This window comes from Pipistrellus hanaki (genome assembly GCF_964339955.1).
Source record: "Pipistrellus hanaki genome assembly, chromosome: 1".
Classification (NCBI taxonomy): domain Eukaryota; kingdom Metazoa; phylum Chordata; class Mammalia; order Chiroptera; family Vespertilionidae; genus Pipistrellus; species Pipistrellus hanaki.
In genome coordinates this window covers 136,277,458-136,303,891 of record NC_140503.1, presented here as the reverse complement: position 1 = coordinate 136,303,891, position 26,434 = coordinate 136,277,458, and the positions used below count along the sequence as shown (strand labels likewise).

At 51.8% G+C, this 26,434-nt stretch overlaps 2 protein-coding genes across 2 annotated transcripts in view; one reads left to right on the top strand and one right to left on the bottom strand.

The window, feature by feature from the left end:
* Window positions 1–22,553, top strand: part of PFKP (phosphofructokinase, platelet) — a 60,550-nt gene extending 37,997 nt beyond the window's left edge. The window contains exons 9-22 of the mRNA XM_084897449.1: window positions 2,398–2,490; window positions 3,186–3,311; window positions 5,113–5,177; window positions 5,701–5,770; window positions 5,983–6,129; window positions 7,931–8,001; window positions 9,480–9,567; window positions 10,407–10,559; window positions 16,215–16,379; window positions 18,302–18,363; window positions 18,726–18,837; window positions 19,754–19,853; window positions 21,942–22,044; window positions 22,151–22,553. Of these exons, the coding sequence (XP_084753575.1) occupies window positions 2,398–2,490; window positions 3,186–3,311; window positions 5,113–5,177; window positions 5,701–5,770; window positions 5,983–6,129; window positions 7,931–8,001; window positions 9,480–9,567; window positions 10,407–10,559; window positions 16,215–16,379; window positions 18,302–18,363; window positions 18,726–18,837; window positions 19,754–19,853; window positions 21,942–22,044; window positions 22,151–22,295 (1,500 nt within the window). The 3' untranslated portion in view covers window positions 22,296–22,553. The remainder of the gene's footprint in view (window positions 1–2,397; window positions 2,491–3,185; window positions 3,312–5,112; window positions 5,178–5,700; window positions 5,771–5,982; window positions 6,130–7,930; window positions 8,002–9,479; window positions 9,568–10,406; window positions 10,560–16,214; window positions 16,380–18,301; window positions 18,364–18,725; window positions 18,838–19,753; window positions 19,854–21,941; window positions 22,045–22,150) is intronic.
* A 997-nt stretch (window positions 22,554–23,550) lies between these two features.
* Window positions 23,551–26,434, bottom strand: part of PITRM1 (pitrilysin metallopeptidase 1) — a 37,690-nt gene continuing 34,806 nt past the window's right edge. Inside the window, exons 23-26 of the mRNA XM_084897437.1 lie at window positions 25,596–25,721; window positions 24,505–24,650; window positions 24,002–24,104; window positions 23,551–23,914 (exon numbers count right to left, since the gene is read on the bottom strand). Coding sequence (XP_084753563.1) covers window positions 23,821–23,914; window positions 24,002–24,104; window positions 24,505–24,650; window positions 25,596–25,721 — 469 coding nt within the window. The 3' untranslated portion in view covers window positions 23,551–23,820. The remainder of the gene's footprint in view (window positions 23,915–24,001; window positions 24,105–24,504; window positions 24,651–25,595; window positions 25,722–26,434) is intronic.

Sequence of the window (26,434 nt, the reverse complement as noted above, 5' to 3'; positions counted from 1 at the left end):
GTCTGGCACGATGCATTATTATTCTGAAACATTTCTGTTTTTTTTTTTCTGATTTTAAAAACTATTTCATAATGACTCAGAGCTTTAGTGGCTTGAGGCTCACACAGCTCCGGCTTCTGCAGTCAGTGCTTCTGGATACTTCTGCAGAGTCAGTGCTGTTGGCAATATCCTCCAGGGGCCAGAGCTCACTCGCCCACGTAGAGAAGGAGCATTGGAGAAGGTGGGCATGGAGGGTCCGCTCTGGGTCCAGCCACTCTGAGAGCTAGAAGGGTCAGCTCCCAGCAGCGCCCCCTGCCTGTCCCCTTCTCTTCTTGCGAGCACCTGCTGAGCCAAATGTTGGATGAGAGTCACCGCCACTCCCTGCCTGCAGAGGGGCCCACACTGCAGTGCTGTTGCCACAGAGCCCTGCCTCGGGTGCTGACTCCTCAGGCCAGTGACGGGATTGGCCAGGCTCCCTGGTTATGGGGATATGGGGACAACTGGGCACGTTCTGTCTGAACATCCCAGGGGGACAGAGGCTCTGGTTGAAGCTGCCCATCAGGGCGAAGGATATTGTCAACTTGGTTTCTCAGGTTTGCCTTCTCTATTCCCTGTACCAGCTGTTCACCTTCCTAAATCTTAAAATACTAAGAGTTGGCTGTGAAAGATATCAGCCAACATTTCCTAGTGTTAATGGTGAATGGCCCCAGATGTTAGACTTTGGTCTTTCACTTTTGGCTAAGAAAGAATTCAGACAGAGAAAGACAAGTATGACATGTTCTCACTCATATGTGGAATCTAGTGAACAAAATAGGTCCAGAGATGTGGAAGCATAGAAGAGTCTGTCAAATCTCAGAGGGTAGGCAGGGGTGGGGGTGGGGGTGGGGGTGGGGCTGGGGTGGGGGTGGAGAGAAATTAACCAGGGAATTTAAATGCATATATGCATAATCCATGGAAACAGACAATGATGTGGTGAAAGCTTAGGGAGGTGGGAGAGTTGGGGGAGGTCAATAGGGAAAAAAAGAGACATCTGTAATAATTTAGAAAATAAAGATAAATTTAAAAGGAAAGAAAGAATGTAGAGCCAAGACTAGATATAAGCAAAAGTTTATTTAGAAAGTCACAGCAGTAGAAGGAGGTGAGCCAGCTGGGCTGTGTGGACCCAGGAAATAAGTTACAGAGGCAAAAGAAAGGCCGTTTTAGCTTAGGGGAAAAAGGCAGAAAAGTCGCACAAGCTGAGGAAGAAGGGCATGGGGAAAAGGTGCTCAGGCCTTGCTGCTTTCCTTTCCTGGAGCTGAAACACAACTGAGGCCCAGATGTCTTCTCTAGTGTGACCAACACTCTGTCTCTGTGGTCAGCAGATCCAAGGCTTTGTTCCTAAGATTCGTTGATGCGGGCCATTGTCCTGAGGCGTACAGCTTTAGGAGTGGTTTGTGCAAGGACTTACCAGGATGTCCCATGAGTCTCTTGTCCTGTCCCCTAGTTCCTCCTCTAAGGGGCTCTGTGACCAGTGCTGTGCTAGGGGAGGAAAGGTTGCCCTGGGGGCGAGACCTACCGGACAGCTGCCTGCTACTAGGAGCCCTGGGTGACCTTCCTTACCTGGCTTGTCACTATGCTCATGCCTGTCTAACTGCCTGCTATCACAGGAAGTCATCTGGAAAGTGAGCGCAAATTCCCACTTAATTGAAGGGGAGATTGAACCGTGGAACTCACAGAGCCCAACCCCCGTTATGTTTACAGAGGAGTGAATGAGGCCCAGAGAGTACATCACCTGCCTGCCACTCAGCTGTGTGCACAGGTGAAAGGGGACACCTCACTTTACAGGTCACGCTTTTCAAAGACACTACAAATGTAGGGCAATTCAAGAAATGTTGACCTTTCTATAAAGTATTAATCATGCTTTCAACACAAGCTATAGAAACTTTAAAAAAAAATCATGTTATTTATGTTTATTTGCAAGGTAGGAGAAATAAAAATTCTATTTAAATTAAAAAATTAAAGCATTATTTAAAAGCATTTTCAGCTAGCCATTAGCCTAAGCCAATGTTTTGCAAACTCATTAGTCAATAGAGCCAAATATCAACAGTACAACGATTGGAATTTCTTTTTGAGAGCCAGATTTTTTAAACTTAAACTTCTTCTAACGCCACTACTTCAAAATAGTCTCGCCCAGGCCACGGTATTTTGTGGAAGAGCCACACTCAAGGGGCCAAAGAGCTGCATGTGGCTCGCGAGCCGCAGTTTGCTGACCACTGGCCTAAGCATTCCTTTAAGAACCAAAATTTAGGAATGAGAACGTTTCTCAAGTAGATGTGAAGAGAGAATAGGAAATTATCTCCCAGCTCCAACCCGGTCTTCTGATGGGAGCCCATCTGCCCGCACCTGTTCTCTGTCCCCTGATGGAGGTATTTCCCGCAGCTGGTGGTGACACAGCTGGGATACGACACCCGAGTGACCATCCTCGGACACGTGCAGAGAGGCGGGACGCCGTCGGCCTTTGACAGGATTTTGGTAAGTGAAGGTGGAAACTGTCCATCCTGTTCCCAAGGGAAGGGGAGTTTCTGGGAGCACCAGAGACTGAGAGCTGTTCACTAGCGCCATCCGGCAAAAGCCGCTGCCTACAGCACGGGGCAGCCTGTCTCTGAGACCCTCCAGGCCTTGTCATTGGGAGACTCAGGCCAGACAGACCAGAGCAGTTTCCCTGCCCCAGTCACCCAGAAGCTGGGAGACACACCCACATGGACAGTGGAGGATGGCAGGGACTCTAGGACCAAACCCAGGATGTGGGAAGTGGCATTCACATGCAGGTCTCTAGAAACAGAACCTGGGACAGCAGAGCCCAGAGTCCAGATCCTGGGTTGTTAATCTTCACTGTTCTTTATACCACAGAGCCTCCCCTCCCCTCTCCTTCCCTCGCCTCCCCTTTCATCCCCTCCCCTCCCCTACCCACCACTTCTGGGTGGAGACTAAATCTTTCTGTTGGAAGTGGGTTAAGCAGGAAGGACTTGGGTACCTAACTGCACTCAGTCCCAGAGAACAGAAAGAAAGCTGAGGAGGATGTATGTTTAGGATACAGTGGGGTTGTCTGAACCTCAGGGGTCAGGGCCCCATGGATGCCTCTGCCTGGAGCATTGAAGGGTCTCCGGTGACAGCACTGCCTCAGTGGGTGGTGGGCCTTCTCTGACTCTCATGAATGTCACTTGCAGGCCAGCCGCATGGGGGTGGAGGCCGTGGTCGCCCTGCTGCAGGCCACGCCAGAGACCCCGGCCTGCGTGGTGTCGCTGAGCGGGAACCAGGCAGTGCGCCTGCCCCTGGTGGAGTGCGTGCAGATGGTGAGCTGGGGAGGGGCGTGCGGGCACAGCTGGCACCTGGTCCCTGGTCTGTGGCTGCCAAGCCGCAGGGGAGTTAGATGACCTTCATCAGGACGAGTGGAGCTGCCCTGTGGGCATGGCAGCAAGCTCCTATCACCCAGACTAGTTGCTTGTCTCATTTTTAGGGGAGGTTACGGTGTCAGGAAGATTGTGCTGGGGGGGGGGGGGGGGGCGGTCCTTGAGGGTGTCTGGGAGGAATCTGTGGGTGGGGTGCCCAGGGCCTCCTTAGCCCCTTAGATTTCAGCCTCTCCTTTCATTCTGTTCCCAAGGATGTCCGAGTTTGTGGGGTGACCCTGGCCTGGCTAATTCAGGGGGCATTCATTCCTCCAGGCCCAGGTTGTAATTCCCCACCTGAGTCCACAAGGGGAGGTGGCAGTGAGGTGCATTGGAAATTGTTCTTCTCTTTTATTTCTCAAAGTCTGTCCATGAGTGTCATCCTACTTGGTCTTTTCCAGCAGCTCTGAAGTACATGCATTTGATAACATGTACAGAGAGGTGATTATGTAATGCAGTCAAGGGGCTTGTTGGAAGTTACCTTAGACACGTCACTTCAAAGCCTGTGGGAGGGCATTAAGCTGTGTGTATATATTTGCATGTGTCCAAAGGTATTTTTTGCTTAAGCATATGTATGTCTGACATGTTTGCATGTGAGTGTGTTCATGCATGTGTCTGTGCGTGCACACATATGTATTTTTGTCTTAAGCACGTGTCTGACATGTGTGCATGTGAGCGTGTTCACATGAGTGATGTACATACATGTATTTGTGTGCGAGGGTGTTTGTGTGTATATATGTATGTGTGTGCATGTCTGTTTGTGAGAGAGTGAGATGACAGGCTTAAGAGGATCAGGACATTGAACTGTGGCAGTAGTCTGTTCTGAGCCTATTTCTTATGTCACATGTCTGTTCCTTCAGAGATAAACATGTAGGTACAATCTGGCTTGTCCTCCAGATGACCATACATTATGGTAAACTAGCCGGATGGCTCACAAAAGCCACAGTGAGCCTTTCATTGGCACCTGCTGTGTGCAGGTGTTTTCTTAAGAGCCTGGTGTGTTTTATAAAATTATTTTTAAATTGATTTTCAGAGAGAGAGAAAGATATCAATGTGTGAGAGAAGCATGGATACAATCCATTGCCTCCTGCACATGACCTACCTGGAGATGGAACCCGCCACCTTTTGGTGTATGGGAGGAGGCTCCAATTGAGCCACACTAGCCAGGGTCAATCTGGCATGTTTCCTAACCACAGATGACACTAGAGTAGGGCGTGTTCTCCTTATTGTACAGATGAGAAAACCAAATAAATAATTTACCCGAGATCCTCGGATTGAAGATCCTACTTGGGTGTGTTGGCTGCATGCCTTTCCCTTTGCCTGCGGAGACCCCATCCGGGTCCCCAGCTCCCAGGTCCTGTTGATCTTTTCCTCCCAGAATCCACCTGCGAATTTGTCAGGACCTTGTGCGAGAGATGCATTTCCTCCTGGCTCTGCTCTCATAGAGTGAAATCCCGAAGACCTCAGGACCTCTGCCTGGGATGGCCGGCGGTGCCCCCCTCACCTCCTCCATGACATGCCTGAGCTAGTGGCCCCTGTGTCCCCCTCACAGCTGGGTGTGCCAGGCCAGCTGAGGCCCACTGTGGGTCCGCCCCAGGCTGCTGGCCGCTGAGGCAGGACGTAACGGGGACCATGTGGAGGCACCGAGCTGGGCGTGAGGCTGCACCGAGTCCTGACCCTGCTGTCTTCTTCTTTCCTCTCTTTAAAGACCCAGGGCGTCCAGAAGGCGATGGATGAGAGGAGATTCAAGGAGGCCGTGCAGCTCCGAGGAAGGTGACTGAGGGAATCTCTGTCCTGGAATGTGTGCTGTGGGCCTGTCCCTTCCTCAGGCCTGGGAGTTATCTGTTCAGAAGGTCCTCAGGGTTATTCGTTCAGAAGGCCCCAAGAGGTTGTGCTTGTCCAATCCCACTGTGAAAAGGCAGAAAGAAGATGGCAAGCAGGCGCCATTTCTGCAGATTGAGCGCCGTGGTGATTATTAGGGGGGGGTATCATTTATTTCTTTGTTTATTTTGGGCAGAGGGTCATTCGAAGTAATGAGATTAAGATAGGAAGTGGGTAGGGTGTTGGCAAAGAAATCTGAGAAGCACTGGACGCCTTTGTCCCTTAGCCCAGTGACATGATGTACATCCCCCATGCTGTGTCCCCCCTGAAGGCAGCAGGGCTCGGGTACCATCAGGCCCCTGCCCCTGAGGGACGGGACAGCATTTGCAGACTGCCTGCTCCCTGCACCACTGTTCTCTGCGCTCTACTTCCCTGCACCTTCTAAACCTGTTCCAACAGAGTCATTCTCTTCTAGGAGCTTTGAGGGCAACCTCAACATCTACCAGCAGCTCTGCATCAAGAAGCCAGACTCCCAGATCACCAAGGTGGGTGATGACTGCCCGCCGGCTCCCAGGGGTACTCCTGACAGTCCCTGCTGACCCCGCTCCCCCACCACCACCTGCCCTGGACAATGCCGCAGCCTCCCTGCCTGTGGCCAGGCACTCCTGGCACCTGGTGCTGGGCAGGGACCCCTCCCAGGTGTGCATGGGTCGGTGACACAGCTGTGACATGTGCCGTATTGCCCCCTGTCTTGCAGAGTGGCTGCAACGTGGCCGTCATCAACGTGGGTGCCCCGGCTGCCGGGATGAACGCGGCTGTGCGTTCGGCTGTGCGGGTTGGCATCTCAGAAGGACACAAGATGTTTGCCGTCTATGATGGCTTCGAGGGCTTCGCCAAAGGCCAGGTGGGTCCCTCAGGAGGTGCCCAGTGGAGGGATGTCTTCGACGGGAAAGTCATGGGGAACTGGGGGACCTCAGGAACACAGCAACTGTGTGTGTGTGTGTGTGTGTGTGTGTGTGTGTTTAAATATGATTTTATTGACTTTAGAGAGAGAAGAAGGGTGAGGGAGGGAGAGAGAAACAATGATGTGAGAGAGAACCATCAGTCAGCTGCCTCCCGCACATGTCCTGACCAGGGGGGTCAAACCCACAACCTTTCGGTGCACAGGATGATACTCAACCAACTGAGCCACAGCAGCCGGGGCACAGTGCCTGCTCTTTAAGGAGAACCTCTGCTCTAGGGTCCCATCCTAAGGAAGGACCTTTCTATGCCCATGAGACTGATATGGGCTCACCGGTGTAGGTCTCTCAGTAAACCTGAGATATTGTCCCGTTTTCCTTGTGAGAAAATATGGTCAGAGGCAGTAACTTGACCACGGTTACACTCCACTAGGTGTGTCCTGTCCACAGAGTCAGTTCACCTGGTCACTTTTACTGAGTTCTCATGCTGCCGAGGTAAATTTGTGAAGAAAGCTTCCATGGAGCTTTCATCTTAGGGAGGGCGGGGAAGTGTGGTGAAGGTAGACTGTAAGTGCAGAGCAGGTGGGAGCAGGCGAGGAAGTGACCTTGCTAGAGGGGCAACACAGAGGGGCTGAGTGAGCCCTGGAACTGGGGTGGGCGGGTCTGCAGCTGAGCGGGGCTTCAGTTTCCGGTGAAGGGCTGAGAAGGTGCTGTCCCAGGCAGCAGGACAGTGCAGGGGCCTGAGCTGCTCTGAGGTGGGAGGGGCTAGTGGGATGCAGCAGGAGAACAGGCTGGGGTGGGATGGGGTGGGGAGCAGACGGGCCAGGTTCTTCATGGGATTTGTGAAGAGTTTGGCTTTTATTCTGAGGAGACAGGTTTTGAGCAGGGGCCTGGCACATACAGACGAGACTAGTTGGAAGGCTTCCGCAGTAACCCAGGCAGGAGTGTGGAGTCCTGGTCCAGACCGGCCACAGTGGTGTTGATGAGACGTCTTCTAGGGTCTTGGGTGGATTTTGCAGGCAGAGCCAGTAGAATTTGGTCCCTGAATATGCCTGAGGGTGAAAAAAGTAGACGAGAATGAGCCTGTTTCTGGCCTGAGTTGCAGCTGATGGACGCAAGGAAATGTAAAAGGCGCTGAGGTGCCAAGATGTTCAGTGTGTGTCTGGCGGGCACCCCTGGGAGGTGGCCAGTGAGCAAACAGAGGTCATGGTCTGGGTCTTCAAGAGGCTTGAGCTAAAGATCCATGTTTGGGGGACACCAAAATACAGGTGGTACTTAAAGTAATGGCACAGAGAAGGTGTGAAAGGAAAGGGCTTTGCTGTGGAGAGGAGAGGGGAGAGTCCTAGCCTAGGAGATGGGTGTGCAGAGGGAGGGTGCACACCCCCAGCTGGCATCATCTATCTGTCCGTGTGTTGTTGTTTTTTTTTTTTAATTTTTCATTAAAGAAGTTTTTTTTTTTTAAATGTATGTCAATTAAAAAACACAATACTGTTAATTTTTTCTTTAATTCCCAGTGGTAGAATTTGGCCAACTGAAGTGCCAATCCATTCTATTGATGGAAACTAAGCTGTGGGGGTGTCCCATGGGTAGGAGGGCTGCTGTAGCCGATGGCAGTGACTCCCTCTGCATCATGATGGATGCCTACAGACAGGCAGCTCACCTGAGGTGCTGCCCCCTGAGCTGTTTGTAAAACTTCTAATCTCCTTCCTTTCTCACTTGAGCCGTCTCATTCCGTTTGTATCTTAGATAAAAGAAATCGGCTGGTCGGATGTTGGAGGCTGGACTGGACAAGGTGGCTCCATTCTTGGGACAAAACGGTAATTTCCCTTCTTGATTCGGACCTGCTTTTAGGAAGAAAGGGCCCCGTCCTAGAGGAGGAGCTGGGGCCGGTGCTGGGAAAGCTCCGCATCCTGGCCCCGCCCAGCAGGCCCCAGTGGTTAGGGCTGAGAAGTGACCATGTGCTCCCAAATTTTTCCTGGGCCTCGAGGAGAGAAAGCAGGTGGCCGGCAGGAATCTGCCTCAGTGGAGGGGATGATGATGAGGGACATCACTGAGCTGCAGGGACCGTGTGTGTAGACCAGGGTCAGAGCAGGTGGACAGTGGCTTAGTGCCTGGGCACAGAGTGGCACCCACCCTGGAGGCCAGTCCCAACATATTTCTGAGTCAGTAAGCCTCCGTTCCTCACAATAGCTGGTGGTAGAACGTGCATTTTAACCAGACACTGTGTGCTTTATGTGCCGTCCTGGCAAAGCTCTGGGTGAACTGGCAACTCCTCCTGACGATGCTTCGAGAGCTTTATCTTAGACGCGGGGGGACCCTTGCCATGACACATGCCTGCTGGCTGCCCCGACTGCCCAGGCCTGGACATGTTTGCCCTGCAGCTTCCTATTGGTCTACCAATAGCACCGGCACAGTGTCCTCCCGGCTGCAAAATGGAACGGCTGGGCCGGTGCTGGGGGGGGCTCTTGGGAAGAGTCTGTCCCATGTCTGACTTGGTGGCTGTGTGTGAAACGGGAGAACAAATACGAGTGGATGTGACTTTAAAGGAGATGAGGTTGTACAATATAAAGTATAAAAGTGGAAGTTTCCCTTTAAATGATATTTGTTGTGAATATTTGCAAGTTATCAGGGTGTGTTTTTTCTAATGAGGCTGCGTAATTCTGTTGAGGTGAAGCTACTGAACAGCTGGGAAGCTTCTCCCTGTTTTCTTTTGAAAATACACCTCTTAGGGACTTGCTCCCTGACCATCCCTGCTGTGGGCTGTTCCCCCACGCGCTGCCCCCCCTGCCACAGGGAGGGGGAGCCACGGGGAGGGGGGAGCCACAGGGAGGGGGAGCCACAGGGAGGGGGGAGTCATGGGGATGGGGGAGCCATGGGGAGGGGGGAGCCACAGGGAGGGGGGAGCCATGAAGGAGGGGGAGCCACAGGGAGTGGGGAGCCACAGGGAGGGGGAGCCACGGGGAGGAGGGAGCCACAGGGAGGGGGAGCCACAGGGAGGGGGAGCCACGGGGAGGGGGGAGCCACAGGGAGGGGGGAGCCATGAAGGAGGGGGAGCCACAGGGAGGGGGGAGCCACAGGGAGGGGGGAGCCACAGGGAGGGGGAGCCACAGGGAGTGGGGAGCCATGAGGGAGGGGGAGCCACAGGGAGGGGAAGCCACGGGAAGGAGGGAGCTGGCCTCCCACTGCAGCTGCCCCAGCGCCACACGGAGCCGGGGCAGGCGGCCGTCAGGGTGCTGGCAGTGCTTGGTCCACCCTGTGAGCCTGTCTGGCCTCATCTCTCTCGAACTATTTTCAGGATCCTCCCCGCGAAGTACTTGAAAGACATCGCTTCACAGATTCGCACCCACAGCATCAACGCGCTGCTCATCATCGGTGGGTTTGAGGTACGTCCACTCCGTTCCCGGTTGGCTCTTCCACTCCGTAGGCTTCAGCGGTGGCCCGTGCCGGCTCCTCTGAGCTCCCCACCAACTGTGGGCCTAGCACTCCAGGTCCCCCTGCCTGCCAGGGGACAGCGGGGAGGCAGCGCAGAGCAGGGGTGGGACTCGCCCAGCGGGAGGCGACCCTGAGTCCTGGACAGGCCCATCTGCCCTGTGAGTGCTGGAGTCTCCCAGGCCAACAGGAATGAGTCTCTCCCCTGAGGCTGCAGTCCATGGCCATTCAGAGAGGAAGGGGGTTATGTGGCCAGCTCATCTGTTTTATTCCATATTGGATTGTAGGCTTAATTTTTTCTTTTTTAAAAAAATACATCTTTTATTTCAGAGAGGGAAGGAGAGGGGCAGGGAGAGAGAGATAGAAACATCAATGATGAGAGAGCATCATTGATCAGTTGCCTCCTGCACACCCCACCCTGGGAGGCGAGCCCCCAACCTAGGCATGTGCCCTGACTGGGAAGTGAACGGTGACCTCGTGGTTCATAGGTTGACACTCAACCACTGAGCCATGCCGGTTGGCATTCCCCCCCCCCCATCCCCCATTCAACCAGGATCAGTCCCGGGATAACCTTATGGTTTCCTTTCAAGAAAATTCAAGTCTCCACTACCGAGACACTTACCAATAGGAGCCTTGGTCTTTCGTCTACAGGACGAGGTTCCCTGGGTCCCTTTTTGCTTAAAGAACTGCTTGTCCCTGTCGTGACCTTCATGTGTTTCCACGTTGACTCCCTAGTGGTCCTATTGGTGCCCCGCTTCTGCCCGCCCCCCAACTGTACACGCTTTTCCCACAGGCCTACCTGGGGCTGCTGGAACTGTCAGCCGCCCGGGAGAAGCACGAGGAGTTCTGTGTCCCCATGATCATGGTTCCCGCCACCGTGTCCAACAACGTGCCGGGGTCCGATTTCAGCATCGGTGCCGACACCGCTCTGAACACCATCACTGACGTAAGTCTGCGTGGCAGCACAGCAGGTGCCGCGGGCCTCGCTGAGGGCACTAACCGAGGGCGCCTGGCCCGTTTTTATCTACCAGTGCACTAGAGATTTGGGCTGGGACAGGGGCGTTGGTTTGTCTCCAGAAAAGTATTTTTTAAAAATCTGACCCAGCTCCCAAAGATCTGTACCCCGTCTTTCCTGGGCTGCGCCAGCACCGTGCCCCTGGGTGACATAGCATGGCAACTCCAGCAGCCAGCTGCTGCGCTTTGTGATTTGGACGATCGTTCAGATTAGTTTTGTGGGGCTTTTTGGCTGCAGTATAATTCTCACCTCTGCCACATTGCTGTGATGAGTCTGGGTCCGACTGAATAGCGGGCTGGGTGGGGACAGACCCTGAGCGGAATATTTTGCAATTTTATCCATTCACCTGACCCCTCTTAGGTGTTCATTATTCTTTTACCTGAGCCAATCAGCATCATCGTTCTCCACACAGTGGATTGGGGATGTTAAATCACATCTATAGCATATTGGTACTAATTAAGGTTGGGTTTTTGTTGTTGTTGTTGTTTTGTGTGTTAAATGGCAATAACGTAGAAATGTATTCTTATTATTGTATTTGCAAGTCTCACTTGGTGAAATGCCACGTGAGTTTGCGAGTTTGCAGATCAGCATCTAACATAACAAGTTATGTTTTTTTGTTGTTGTTGTTGTTTTTTAATTCAGTGCCTACATTTTTTTCAGTAAATTCCGAAGTTTAGTTTTCCTTCTGATACCTAGGTCTTCTGAATGATTTTCTAACATTCCCGCCCCCCCCCCCCCCCGCCCCCAACCCTCCCCTTAAACCCAGGGCATCCGTTTTGTTTCTAGCGCTGGTAAATAAAAATAAATGCGTTTAAAATAAAATTCACTGGTAAGTAATGCTCACTGCGTGTCTGCTGCTTGTCTGAGAGCTTTCTAAACTTTCTGTGATCTTTCCACTAAAAAGCCGGCCCGGTGTCGCCATGTCCCCGTGCTGGAGGCCCGCGCCGTGTGCACCCCTGACCGCTTGCTGGCCCTGCTCCTGCTGCCTGTGACTCCCTGCTGCCTGCCCTGCTCCAGCCCGTCCTCCCCTCACGGGCCCTCCGCTGTGAACCGCAGGTCCTGTCTGTCCCCGAGTGAACCCCACCTTCGCTTGTCTCACTCTTTTCCCTGCCTTTGCTGGATTTTGAATCTGATTATGCTGAGCTTGTCGTTGATGCAACTGGAATTAACTCTTCCTAACTGTTACCTAATCAGAACCCTGGTGGCCGGGGGTGGTGGGGTGTGGGGGTGGGTGGGGTTTGACCAGCATCTCTGCGGATCCTGCCAAGGCTGGCCTCTCTCTGTTCCTTGTGGCATTTGATGCCCACTTTAGGCACACACACAGGACTCTCTGGCTTTGTAATTCTAGGCTCCTCAGCTACAAGGAATCTCCCCCTCCCCCCCCCCCCCCACGATGCCATCAGATTATGAAGTAATACTCATATGTATGTTGTTGAAAATGTGGAAACCAGCTGTAGCCGGTTTGGCACAGAGGATAGAGTGTCAGTCCCTGGACTGAAGGGTCCCGGTATCAATTCCAATCACGGGCACATATCCAGGTTGTAGGCTCGACCCCCGGCTTTTGGACAGGCCAGGGTGCCTTTGCCAGTGAGCCAGGTGTTCTCGGTGGTGCCACGGTTCTGGTTCTGGTTCTGGTTGGTGATCTGGGACGATGGGAAGTCAGGACGACCCCTCGTGGGCCCGCTCAGGGTATCCTGGGACTGCACGGACCAAGGTATGACACAGTGTGTAGAAACTGCTGTTTCTTCCTGCGTTCAGTTTGTTAAAGCCAAAATGAGGCTGGATCCTCAGGAGGACCGGATTCAGGCCCAGAATGCCAAAGGTGCTCAAGGTGAGACTCCCACGAGGGGCTCCGGTTATCGGCTGTTGGGTCTGCATATTGTGTCATCGTCCTCAGGGCCCTTCCCTCTGCCAGCGCTTAGCTCAGCTCACAGGTGCGTCGCGGGAACCTGCTCTCAGTGCACTTGCCTGTCAGAAAGAGGTCAGTGTCCAGGCCAGGGCAGGCATTTGGAGTCCCTGTGCTGTGGCTTCGGGCTTTACAAGGGGTGCTGTCCACCCCCAGAGCCAGACAGTGTTCAGCCACAACACAGCGCCATGTGCTGAGCTCCGTGCAGGCAGCCGCAGTCACAGCCCTGCTGACAGCCCAGAATTGTGAGGGAGGTTCTTTCACACCTTCCATGACAGTGACAGGCGGTTTTCCCAGCTTCTCCATCACGGAGCGCCCACTTCAGCTCCACAGATGCTCTGGCACCTCTGTCCTGTCCCTGGAATGATGCCCCTTGATGCTCCAACCCGCCTGGTGCCCACTCAGTGCTAGGCTCTGGTCATTATCAGACGTGGCTGGTGTGTGGCTGGTGAGTGGGCACAAAGCCTCTGCTGTGGGCGTGGTCCAGCCTAGCAGGGCCCTGACTGTGACCTCCTGGCAGTGGCACCGACAGCTCCTTCAGACCATCACATCTCGTGAAAGCCCTGACTCTGTTTCAGAGCCCCCCTCAGAGTGGCACAGCCCCTCCGAGGCCCAATGGGGAGGCAGGGAAAGGACAGGAAAGGCTGGTGTTAGGCCCACTCTCCAGAGTTTCTTGTTCTGGAACTGATGGGCACGTCTGAGCTTCTTGCTCATTTTCTCACAAAACTGTGGCAGGAGGTGGGCTTGCCCTCAGCCTCCAGCAGGGAGGTGGCCTCCATCCCAACCCAGAGGCTCCCATGGGCTTTGCAGTCCTGCTTTCAGGTAAAATTCCGTCATAGACAGACCCTTAGAGCAGTTACCGGCCACTGGGGGCACCATTGGCATCTCCCGCTGCCGTCCCACTTCTGCCCTCGGCTGCACCTCTGCATGTCACCCAGCTTCCCACTGCCCTATGCTTTGCTGCGGAGGACCCTCCTGGCTGCGGCCAGCCTGGTCTGGACCCCATATCCAGCCTATGCTCCTCCTCCTTGGAGCCCAAGTCATGGGAGGCCACCTCCTAGCCCGTTAACGGGACAGGACTGACAAATCCACAAACCCACAGTCTTTTCTATCTTGCACCATTCCAAGTGCCACTTTATCCTTTCACATTCGACTTGCATTTTAATAACTCCAGTGTGTTAGTGGCATAGGAATTGTCATATGGGGATTTTCCTTCAGTGGGACAGGACCCAAAGATTTCTCTAGGAGAATCGTCTGTCAGCCGCTGGAGGGGGTCAAGGTTCACCAGAGGCTGGAGGGGCTGGTGGGGCATCCAGTCCAGGCGGGGGCATCTGCCCTCCCCGATTCCATCCTCTCACCCAGAGCCTGCCCCTCCCCTCCACACGCCACCCCCTCACTTGTCAGGACTGCTTTTAGTAACGGAATGGGACTGGCTGGAATACCGTACTATTTTTAGAAGAAAGGAATTTGGACCCTCAGACACAACCCAGGCGACGCAGAGGGAAGGGTTAGGAACGGCGTGCCTAAGCTGCAGGCAGTGGCGGAGGGTGCCGGCCAGCGGCCACTGCTGACCCCTGCGGCTCATGGAGAGCGGAGTCTTGGCTCACAGCCAACGCCACTGGCGCCCCTGACCTTTGCGGGGTTGGTGCAGAGATGCGTATGTTCCTACTGGCCTCACAGGGGAGCTGTTTTGTGGGCATGTTCTTCTGCCATCAGTGGCAGTAACTTGTTTTCCACATTGGTGATAAGGATCTCCACCTCAGGAGGCCTTCCAGGGGGACCCTGTAACTCTGCAGCTCGGGGGGACCTGGGCATCCGCCCATGTATGCAGCCCTGTTCCATCCCAGCCCCCAGAATTCCTCAGAAATGGGAGACAGACTGTTCAGGGCAGTGTTAGTGCTGGGTGCTGCCTCAGAGCCAGGTGAGCACTATACGAGCATGCTCAGGTCTGCCCTGCCAGGCCTCCAGGGGCCTGTTGGTCCATCCCAGGCCGGCGTCAGGCAACAATTACCCTCCTTGGTGCTATGTCCTCCTTCCCTCCCAGCTCCTAAAGATTACAAAGCATGTGCTGCATCTGGAATAATTGATTATTGTGATTAATTATTAGGGGAAGGTGAGGTTCCACCCAAGAAATGGACAGCCTCGTTAGGAGTGACAGCAAGTGGCCCCTTGTGTGGAAATCAGAATGCTCTCACAGGTCATGCAAAGCACTCATGTGGAAATGTCCGAATCAATATACTTTTGTGTACAAACCTCCTCCTCTTGCCCCCTAAGATTCATGACCCCTGGTCTTGGACCTACCACTCCCCAGGCTCCTTGTGATTTCCCTGGAGATGCAGGATGGTTTAGTCCCAGGAGTTCATGCCACAGGCTTCACAGGGATGGATGGGATGCTTTTATTCCAATCACTGCCAAACATTGATTGAACCCCAATTGTGTCCCAGGCATGGCTGCATGTGAGCCCAGCCTGTGACCGGTGAGGGAGACACCCCAGGTCAAATAACTATACAGAAGGTTGCAGGAAGGCGGGCCAAGGTGGTTTTTCAAAGAAAGGCATAATTGTCGGGGGAGCTCTGCATGGGACTTGTCTCGTCCTGGCGGTCAGGCAGTTTTCCTGAGGGAATGACACTCCCGTCTGGGTCATGTTGAAAAGGCAGGAAGAGGCTACACTGGCTCTTTAGCTGCCAGATGATCTAGATGATTTCCCTGGGCTGAGGCCACGGAGTTGGCAGGCATGCACCCTCCATCGGCTCTGGGAGAACCTGTTCTGCTCTTCTGGCTCCCAGAGCTGCCGCTTGTTGCTCGCTTGGCCTGTGATCCCTTCTCATTTCAAGGCCTGCAGGCAGCATCTTGCTACAGTGTGACCTGCCCTGTCCCTGGTCAGCCCATCCTCTGCGTGCCTCTGGGGGCCGTTACCCAGCCCACCACGGGCATGTGTGTGAGGGCCCCAGAGCAGGACAGCGCTGGAGTGGGCTGCCCCTGGGGGTCCGTAGGAAGGCTGTGAGATACTCGAGGAAGAAGGAGATGTTACTCAATGCTGAGGAAGGCAATGGTCACATCAGAGCGTTTCATAGACAGAACTGGTTGGAGGCTCAGTGGGTTGAGAAGAGAGGACAGCGTGTGAGTGTTCTGTGTGCTGAAGAGGTGATGGCTGACATTTCCTTAGGAGACCTGCTATCTGGAAGATTCATGTGGCCTTTGTCTAGGAGCCACTGTCCACCTCAGTAGAGGTGCTCTGATGTAGGTTGAGGGTGATCCAACCCAAAGGTAATAGAGGGGGGGGGGCTACTATTCATTTATTTTAATTTTTTATTGATTTTTAAAGAGAAAGGAAGAGAGGGACAATGAGAGAAATATTGATGAGAGAGAAATATTGATAGCTGCCTTCTGCATGTCCTCTACTGGGGATCAAGCCCTCAATCTGGGCATGTGCCCTGACTGGGAATTGAACCAGCGACCTTAGTTCATGGGTTGACCTCAACGACTGAACCTCACCAGCCAGGCTTGGGAGCCTTTTAGAAGAAAACCAAATAGAACATCCTAGTGACTAAGGTCAAGACCGAGGCCAGCCATCTCTGCCCCTATGTGGCAGACACTCAGGACCCACCAGGCTCTTGGCTGCTCCCGTCCCAGTACCGGCCGGCTACGTGTTGGAATAACCCATCCTTCTCTGTGTCCAGACGTGCGACCGCATCAAGCAGTCCGCCAGCGGGACTAAGCGCCGTGTGTTCATCATCGAGACCATGGGCGGCTACTGCGGCTACCTGGCCAACATGGGGGCCCTGTCGGCCGGGGCCGACGCTGCCTACATCTTCGAGGAGCCCTTCGACATCCGAGACCTGCAGGTACGTGGTGTGCTTGTCTCCGAGTCCTTCCGTGCTGCCTTTGTTGTTGCTGTTTTTATTTTATATTTATTTATTTGTTTGTTTATTTATTTATTTATTTATATTGATTTCAGAGAGGAAGGGAGAGAGATAGAAACATCAATAATGAGAGAGAATCATTGATCGGCTGCCTCCTCGCACGCCCCACACCGGGTATCAAGCCCGCAACTCAGGCATGTGCCCTGACCGGGAATCAAACTGTGACCTCCTGGTTCATAGATTGGTGCTCAACCACTGAGCCATGCCCCAACCCTGTTGGTTAGATGGTGCGATACACCAGGTCATAGGCACTTCCAGTGCTCCTCCCCCGGATTCAGGTTGTGTGCAGAGGCACTGACTCTGTGCTAGAGCTCTATGTGCGGTGACAGCATGAGCTCATGGGTCTGGCAGCTTCCACTCCCCCAGGATGACAGTTCCCTCCGCTGAGCAGTCACTGTTTCCGTAGTGGGTCACCAGCCATCTGACCAGGGCTTCCCAGGATAAGCACTGGGCTCCCGAGGCTTCCAGTGCCTGTGGTCCGCGCAGGAGTTAACCCCCCTTCTTGGAGCCCAGCGGCCCCCAGGACAAGCAGCTCTGTCCACTGTGAATGTGGGATTCCATGAGGGAACGCATGGCACCCCCCACCCTGTGTGGGACACAGCAGTGGGCTTAATGCACTTAGTGGGCACTGTGCTCTATAAACAAAACAGAAACTAGGCTTACCTCCTGCCCTTCCCTGCAGCTCACTTCCTTGTTTTTCTCATTAGCAGGTTTTGTTTATTTTAGAGCAGTTTTAGGCTCACATGAGAGATTTCCCATATATACACAGGACAGCCTGCTCACCCAGCACCCCTGCCAGAGAAGGACCCATACTGGAGTCGAGGGACCCACACTGACATGCCATCAGCACCCCCAGTTCCAGCAGGGTTCACATGAGGGCTCACTCGGGTGTCACTGCTGCTTCTAAATGGTCACATCACGATGGCTATTCTAAACGAATAAGGGTCCCCAGGGCTGCCAGCTATCAGCGGAGGCTAACGGGGCAAGCACAAGTGAGTTTGGTGGCTCAGCCCAGGCATGGGCTGGAGGTCAGCCAGTTCAGAACAGGCATTAGCCAGTAAACGCAGCTGAAATACACAAAAGCACAAATAAAACAACTTCGTAAAAGCTATGATTTTGTTATTTCTGTACCGAATAAATCAAATGGAGAAGTACTTGATGCTTTTACTTATCTGTAATTGTTTTTTATCTTGACCTATGAATTTCTCTTCAACATTGAGTTAAACATTTATACTTCACACACCTGCCTAACAACAGTGCCTCACCATCCCATGCCATCGCTCTCGGCACATAGTAGGTGCTAACAAATGTAATGATGACTGGGATTTACTGGTATGTATATATCTCATTTCTTGCATATCTTTTCCCCCAAGATACAGTATTCCTTTCCTTAGGGAATTTCTGCACAAGTTTGAGTCTAGAAAAATTTCTCTTGGCCTGGAAATGCTCGCTAGGCAATCGTATGTATGCGATTCTCTTTAAAGTGAGGTGACAGATATTTTCCTCTGAGATAAAAAAAAAAAGTGTTGTCATGAAAATAGGTAAGCAGCAATAAAGTAAAGTTATAAGCTTAGGCAGGGACATGAATACACGGATTAAGGTTCTAGGATGGAAACCTGTTTTGGAAAGTGTTTTCCATGGAAGCTGAGCTCCACCCCCTACACATGCCTGTAACATAACCTTGTCTGTAATCTTCCCCACAGGGCTTGTCACTACCTGATGTGATTTCTGTTGTCCTCACCACCAAAACGTCAGCCCAGAGCAGCTGCTATGTTCAGCGGTTAGGGTCGCACAGTAGGTGCTTAGTAGGTTTCCCGTGTGACTAACGGAGCACTCTTTCCTAGAGCAACGTGGAGCACCTGACAGAGAAGATGAAGACCAGCATTCAGAGGGGCCTCGTGCTCAGGTAACAGATCCCGGTTCTCATCTAAGACCTGGCTGCTCAGAAATCACCCGCTATGTGATCTAAAATGGGGCGGGGGCTGCTTCTTCACCTCCATCCTGGGTCCCGCTGGGAGGATGCAGTGGAGATGTTGGGCTTGTGCGAAAAACTTGCATGTACTCATGAGTGGAGGGTAACCTTTAAAAATTCATTTCTGCTTTGTAATTATTTATACTACACCGCTGACATTTATAAAGAGAAGAAAACATGTGCAGTCGTGCACAGGATCAGGATTCAAGCAGCTATAACATTCTCTCAAGCGCCCTCGGGACAGATGCTCCCCTCCCTGCCCACCCCAGCCCTGAGCCCTATGCTTCCCGTTTCAGAAATGAGAGCTGCAATGAGAACTACACCACCGACTTCATCTACCAGCTCTACTCAGAGGAGGGCAGAGGGGTGTTCGACTGTAGGAAGAACGTGCTGGGCCACATGCAGCAGGTAGGGCCGGCCCCCCATCCCTCATCGGGGGCCCATGGGTCCCACAAAACAGAAAGGGAAGCTGTTGGTGTGAGTTCCTTTTAGATGGATGCCTTATTTTAGCCATAGTGGGTAAATGATGTGCATTCTTAAATAAAGTCCAAGATGATTAAAAACATCTGAACTATGTTCCAGTCCCAGTTAGAAGTCACACCGGAATTCTGTTGTGAAATTTGGGTAGATGGGTGTTTTAAGGAAAAAGGTCAACTTTCATATGATACCAATTAATTGGAAAAACTTATTCAAAGTATCTCCTTCAATACTGGGCAAAAATAAGCATTCAAATAGGAGCATCAAACAAGGGATACTTGAGATTTGCAGGGAATCGGAAGGAGGTGGAAAAAATTCAGGGCACGCTCTGTAAGATGACAGACGGGTGGGCTGGAAGCACTGGCCCCACCTCCTGACCGCACGCCTGCCCCCATCCCATCACTACTGACCCCTCTGGTGCCCTAGGAACTCCTAACTTTGGGCCCATTGCTCACTTTAAAGGGTCCCTGAATTTCCTGAATCTATGATGCAATGCTAGGCAGGTGTGTATTTTGTGAAAGGAAACTGGGAACCCCCTCCCCATCCCAACGTAAGGTTAAGGAATCTTGACAGAATATTTAAAATGACGACGAGGACCCGAAGGGGAAGAAAGCACGGTGGCACGCGCCTCACAGGCTCGGCTTCGCGGGCAGCAGTCACGGGCTTGCTTTTGTCTGGTCCCAGCTATCCACAAGGAGATAACATTTAGCAAAACAAAACAGACCCTCCAAGCCCATACTTACAAATGTGTGATGTGAACTTTGTTAGTCATTGTATTTCCACTTCATTTTTAAAAATAATTATCCGGGAAGATGCGGTTGTCTAATTAACATATAACCACCCACAGGGAGGAGCGCCTTCCCCGTTTGACAGAAACTTTGGAACCAAAATCTCTGCCCGGGCCATGCAGTGGATCACGGGGAAGCTGAAGGAGAATCAAGGAAAAGGTGTGGAGTGGCAGGGTGGCCTGTGCTGGGGCTGCTCACGGTGTGATGCTTTTACTCTGACTCTGCGCTTGCTAGTTATGGCTTTGAGGGTTATAATTAGGTGTCAATGTAATTAGCACGAAATGCTTTGTTCCTGTTGATCCCAGGTGGGAGGCATCAGGTCATTCAGTGACACTCTCCTTAACAAAATTGCTGTTCACGTAGGGGCTCCTCTGCAAGACTCAAGATATGACCTCTCCTTTTCTTTCTTTGCCACCTGCACCACTTTGGACTGGCCCCTAAGTGGTGTTTCATTCATGACTCCTTTTTAGAGCAGGCAAGGAAGGAGCAGAGGTAGCTAGACTGTTTTCTCGGTCCACCTAAGTGTGTGCCTCTCCCATACTTCACCCTCCCCGCCCCTCGGCCGAACCTCGGGCTGTGGGAACCAGCCCGTCGCTTCTTTCAGAGTTCACTGTGTTATTAGTCCAGCTCTGAGTAGGGAATGCCTTCAATAGTTTGGGACTACAAATTCTTAGTAACACTTAACTGAAGTCATTCTCTGTGCTACTTATTGCTTGCTCTTGGATATACTTTTCAATGATGAAAGGATCTTATATACTTTTTGCATCATATGGGATGGCCATTTAAGTCTTAATGCATTTCCTAGTGTTAAGGCCACTTTGCCTTCCTGGGGGACTTCTCCCTCCCCCCCTCCCCCCCTCCCCCTCCCCCCTCCCCCCCCCTCCTCCCCCGGGCTTTTGCTTTGGCCATTTCCTGCTCATCCTGTCCCTGTCAGGTACAAGGTCAGGCTTGTCCTAACTTTCTACAGCAGGGGTTCCTCTCAGAAATAATTTGTAAGATGTTCTGATTTTTAGATCAAAGGTTCTGTCGCTTTCCCTGTAGGGTAGGCGGAGCTGACCTGCTCAATTTCTTTACTGTTATAGAACTATCTCTGTTTGTTTCCTTTTTTGTTTGCTCATTTTTGTTCGTCTTTTTTCATGTTTGTTTCTTGCATCCCTTTTGTAAGTTATGTTCTCAAGGAACTTTTCAAGTTCATCTAAATTTTCAAAAACTTTGACATGAAGATTTACATCATATTCTTTTTTTTTTTTTTTTAAATATATTTTATTGATTTTTCACAGAGAGGAAGAGAGAGGGATAGAGAGTTAGAAACGTCGATGAGAGAGAATCATCGACCAGCTGCCTCTTGCACACCCCCTACTGGAGATGTGCCCACAACCAAGGTACGTACATGCCCTTGACCGGAATCGAACCCAGGACCTTTCAGTCCGCAGGCCAACGCTCTATCCACTGAGCCAAACAGGTGTTGGCTCTCTTTTGTTTTTGATGGCAGCCCTTCTGGTCCCATCACTGCAGGATTAGTGACTGTGCCGGTACCTGTATGTCCCTCCCCTCCGTTTTCTTGACCAATCTTCCAGGTCTGTGTGTTTCAGTGTATTTCTAGGACTTATGCAAGCACAGCAATGTAAAGTTTCAGCTTCATTTTAGTCTTTGAAGAACTGGCTTTGGTTTTTTTCTACTAATGTTTTTTTTTTTTTACAGTAAGTTCTATTTTTGTATTTCATCCTATAAAAATAAATCTGGATTTTTCTTTTCACTGGTCCTCTAAGGAAGCTTACCTCACCAATTCCCAGCTGCTCACAGTATGTGCAGTCATGAGTGTACTTGCTTCCTAGCATGTCCCTGAACTTTTGCTGCAGTTTAAGCCCATCTTCCCAGTCCAGTAGTGAGCTACCTCTGTACCACCTTACTCTCCATGAGGTGTCTCACAGCCAAGCACAGCTAACAGCTCCTGTCGGGGCTAATGTGGAGCTAATGTGCCCCATCATCTCTGCCTCTTTCCCCCGATCCTTGACGGGGACTCACAGGGTGTTCTCCACCCACCTTGTCACAGCCCCAAGAGTCCTCAGAGTCTGGCTTCTGCCAGGGAGGATGTGAGAAGTCCCAATTCTTCAGTCTCCTCACAGGATTCTGCTCCCTCCCATCAGCAAACCTTCTCTGGCCACTTTGCTGGCCTCACTGGCCATTTCACCTGACCTTTCCACACGACCCAGCGGCCCTTCTCAGGTCACTTTCTGTCCTTTATAGGAAGAAAGTTCGTAACGGATGATTCCATCTGTGTGCTGGGAATAAACCAAAGAAACCTCCTTTTCCGACCCGTGGCAGAGCTGAAGGAGGAGACAGACTTTGAGTAAGTAAACCTTACTGCAGGTAGAAGGAATGGGGACAAGAGTCACGGACAGAGGGACGCCACCGCCTTAGTCACTGTTCTCACTGCTGCCACCTCTCATCCGCAGGCACCGAATTCCCAAAGTGCAGTGGTGGCTGAAGCTGAGGCCCCTCATGAAGATCCTGGCCAAGTACAAGGCCAGCTTCGAGGTCTCGGAACCGAGCCAGTTGGACCACGTTCACTTTGGCCCCGAGGAGCCTGCAGCCATCTAGGCGCCACCGCCCGCCAGCGATTCCATTCGTCGGACTTCCTGTTTACCGCCCGTTTTTGTAACACTTATGTTATTTATCAGTATCAGCACTTTATGTGAGTACTGTGGACGTTAATCCCCAGTCACAGAGCACCGCCCCGTACCCTTCTCACCCCCGTTGGATCCTAAGCCTCCAGTGAGTTGTCTGCTGTGTCACATACTGTCTCCCGCTTTACCATGTGCATTTCCAGTGGGATTAAACATTTGGCTGAAACTCAGACCACAGGACTAAGTGCCTTTACTTTTTTTTTCAGTAGGCGTTAACCCTCAGGTTCTGGGGGCAGCTACCGAAGGTCTGCAGGCAGTTTAGAGGGCAGGCACCAGTAATGTATTTGATAGGGATCAGGGAAGTAGGCTGCACAGAAGCAGTCACAGTGGGAAAGGCAATGCTGTGACATGCAGGCCTGGGACCTGACAGGTGTGCAGAGAAGGCCCAGAGTAGGACCGCAGGTGAGGTGACCAACTCCGGCCACGGGCTCCTTTAAAAACACCACGAACACGTGCGTCGGGAAGAAGGTGAGCTTCTACACTTGACCTCAGCCCTAGCTGTTCACTGAGGAAGGTGAGGTATGCTACCAAGAGTGTCTGGAGTGAAAAGCATTTCTGCCTCTTTTCTCCAGCCTCTGCTCTCTGGGGAGAGAGGAACCAGCCTGTGCACGTGGGGGAAGGAGTCGTGCAGAGTAGAGAAGGCGGATGATGAGAAATACAGGAAGACAACCGCAAAAGAGCCAGTGTCCCAGTAAAGCGAGTCAAACCAATGTTGGGCTCCCTAGTGCACATGAACGCTATGCTTACACTATACTGCAGTCTACTAGGTGTGTGAGAGCAGTATGTCTAACTAACTGTATAAATCTTAACTAAAAAATACTAAATTGCTTAAAAATGCTAAGGACCATCCGAGCCTGCTGGAAAGGGCGCTGACAGCCCTGCTGGGTGCAGTGGCCACTCAACTCGTGTGTGTGGAGTGCAAATGCGCACACGTGTGCAACGCGGAAGGCGCTCTGCCGGTGGCCGTGTTTAGGACATGAGGCTAACATGAGAAGTTCACCTTCTGTCTGAAAAATGTAAAGTGAGTAACATATGAGAGCCCTTCAGTAAAGACAAAATGGGAACAAGTTAACACTTATTAACCTCAAACACATTCATTATTATTATTTTTAATTAAAGGTCTTAAGAACTACTTAGCAAAATGTCATTTAAAATAACTAAAGCACAGGTAGGTCGGAGTTGCCTTTTATTTTAAATAAATGTTCTTTCATTATTAGAAAGTCTTTCAACAGCTGTGCACCTTTGGCATTTAATACATGATTATTTCCATTTCTTCATGATCACCCACTTCCTTCTTTAAGATTTGGGGCTGACATGACAGGCAAGTACACACCTTTGGCAAAACTTTAAGATTGATAAATGAGGAAGACACTTGGCTCGGCTTACTTCTCCGAGGCCCCTGAGCCATGTCAGCCGTGTCCTGAGCATGGAACTCCTTGTCATCTGACGATCCAGGATGGGTCCTTGGCGATCTTCGGGTTCTCTGGTCCCAGCAGAGCCAGCCCGTGGGTGCTCCTCCCGACACCGAGGTACCTGAAAAGGCAGGTGGGGGTGGGGGTCAGACTGTTTCCACATCATGTGCCCTCAGGTTCACACTTGAGGCCACGTGGCCGTACTCACTTGTTGCTCACGTCAATGAGACCTTCATGGTTAACGGCAAAGAGCTGTTCCCTGTGCGCTTGCTTCAGCTCATCTGAGAGGCCGTATAGGAAGTGGTCCAGCCCTGAAGGAACACAGGTGACTGGGGAAGCTGGCAGGGACAGCATGTGGCAGCTGACCCTATTCCACAGACCCTTCTCCTAGGGGGCTGACCCTGACCCAGGCCCCTTTGGGGAAGAGGATGGAGATGAGTGTGGGCCGAGTCAGGATGGTCTCTGCCCCACTCCAGTTGCACTGCCCAGGGCACTGGCAGCTCACTGAAGCTCTGAGAAGGTGAAATACGGCCCCTTTCAAGCAGCAAATCAAGGTGCTCACCCTCAAGGTGTGTGAGAGCAGTATGTCTAACTAACTGAAGGAGGCGGCGGCGGGAGGTGAGGTGAGGTGGATACACATCTTGGGAACTCAGCCCGGAGTTGTCTGTCTGCACCATCCATCCAGGTGCTTGTGTTTTCTATTCCACGTACCTTTGTCCGAAGGAGCCACAGGAGCGTCCACAGCAGAGAACACGGACAGCTTGGCCTCGTCAATGTCCTGCTGTGAGAACTTCCCAGACTTGGCCCAGTCCACAGCCTTCGCAAAAGACTGGAGTGTTTCTGTTGAACGTGGATCCCTGGGAGAACCGAAGAGTTAGTTACTCATGTTTACAAAAATAAGCAACAATCACATGCTCACTTCACAGCTTCAACACTTTATAGCTGTTAACGGCTCTACTTTAAGCTTAGTCCAAAAATCAACACTGGAAATTTCAACCTGGCCACTGGCCATCTGACCTTCTCCCTGCCCTCGAAGACAGGGTCTGTTCACCAGCCTCACACCAGGTTATTAAATGCACCCACTGAGACTTCCTTGGGAGGAAAAGCTGGTCTGAATGAGACTCATGGAGAAACGCTAAGAAAGGTTAAATGAAAACCCTGCTTTCCAAAGGACACACTCAGAATAGTGAATCGTCACCCATATCCGGGTCACTCCTGGAGCGCCGGCACCGTGTCAGGGGAAAGGGCTGCAGGGGCCTTTGTTCATACCACGGACTGCAGGACCGGGAGACGGGGCCTAAGGTGGTGGTTTCTGTCCTGCAGCTCCCAGCCCAGACACTAGGAAATGCTCAGGAGTGTAGCAGTGGGGGGGGGGGGGGGGGGGGGGGGGGGTTTAAAGAGAAGTGCCCTAGAGGCAAAATGTGTCCTTTCCCTAGAATATTAGAATAAGTGTCTCTAGGCAGAGAAAGTTAAAGGGCAAGAGCAGTCAGTGGAGCCAGGAGCCCAGCCTCTACGATTCCATCAGCCAGAACACTGTTCAGGTCACCCTCTACTGAAACATGCTTGTCACTAAAAAGCCAGGATTCATTTAAGGAACAAAATTTTCTGTTCTTCCCTGCTGTCCTAAAACCGAAAGGACAGTGCTGGGTGTGGTTAAGTGCCCAAGAGGTGGGGAAAGTGGGAACAACCTTTTCTCACGCTCACCCCACTGTCTGAGATATGATATTGAGGATTTGGAGCCAGTGACTGTCAGTGACATGACACTGTGTCCACATGTGCGAGATGGTCAGATAAGAGCTCACCTATACGAGTAAAAGGTGAATATTCCACTATGACTGAGTTTGGCGCCTCCACCGTAAGCACCACCTTTTTCTCGAATTTCTGTGTGCAAGAATTTTGCAGTCATCAAACGTGCCAGGATCTTCAGACTGAAATAAATGATTAAAGAATGCAAATTAAAACCATGTCTGGCAAGGAAGTAAATTTAAAAAATATCAAGAGTATAATCAGGTGAAGACAAAAATAAAGCAGTGGCTTGAATAACGGGTGGCAGTAGACACACCTTCCCCCACACTCCTAGCTCCCTCTTAACCTCTTCCCACCACAGGGAGCATGTGAACGCTGCCGCCACAACTTGGACCCCACATCAGTGTATGCATGTGCATGTGGAAGGCCCCTGACTCTCCATGGCATCTTCCCTAGGGTTTCCCTTGGTTGGAGTGTGCGTTTTCTATGTCCCCACTAACTGCTATTATGAATGCTAATAGCTGAGGCCCTGGAAAGAGAAGGATGGTTCTGGAGATCACTTCCCAAGAGGCCACACCCGGTGTGACTGCCACCTGCAGGAGTGCAGGCTGCCCTGCCCTGTGTGAGCGCTCAGCCCAGCAGGGGACACAGCCTGGTGAGAAGCTGGAGGGAGAAGCATGTTCCTAAAGACGGGGCAGGCTCCACTCTGCCCACAGGGGTTTACCCTCCATGTGTTTTTCTTTAGAAACTTCTATTACTTCTATGTTACCTAATGAACACACATTCACTGTTGGAAAATTAGAAAATACAAAAAAGAGACAAAAGGTAACAATAATCCCATTACCCAAAGATACCCCTTGTGACATTTTCATGGTCCAACTACATCTTTCTAGTC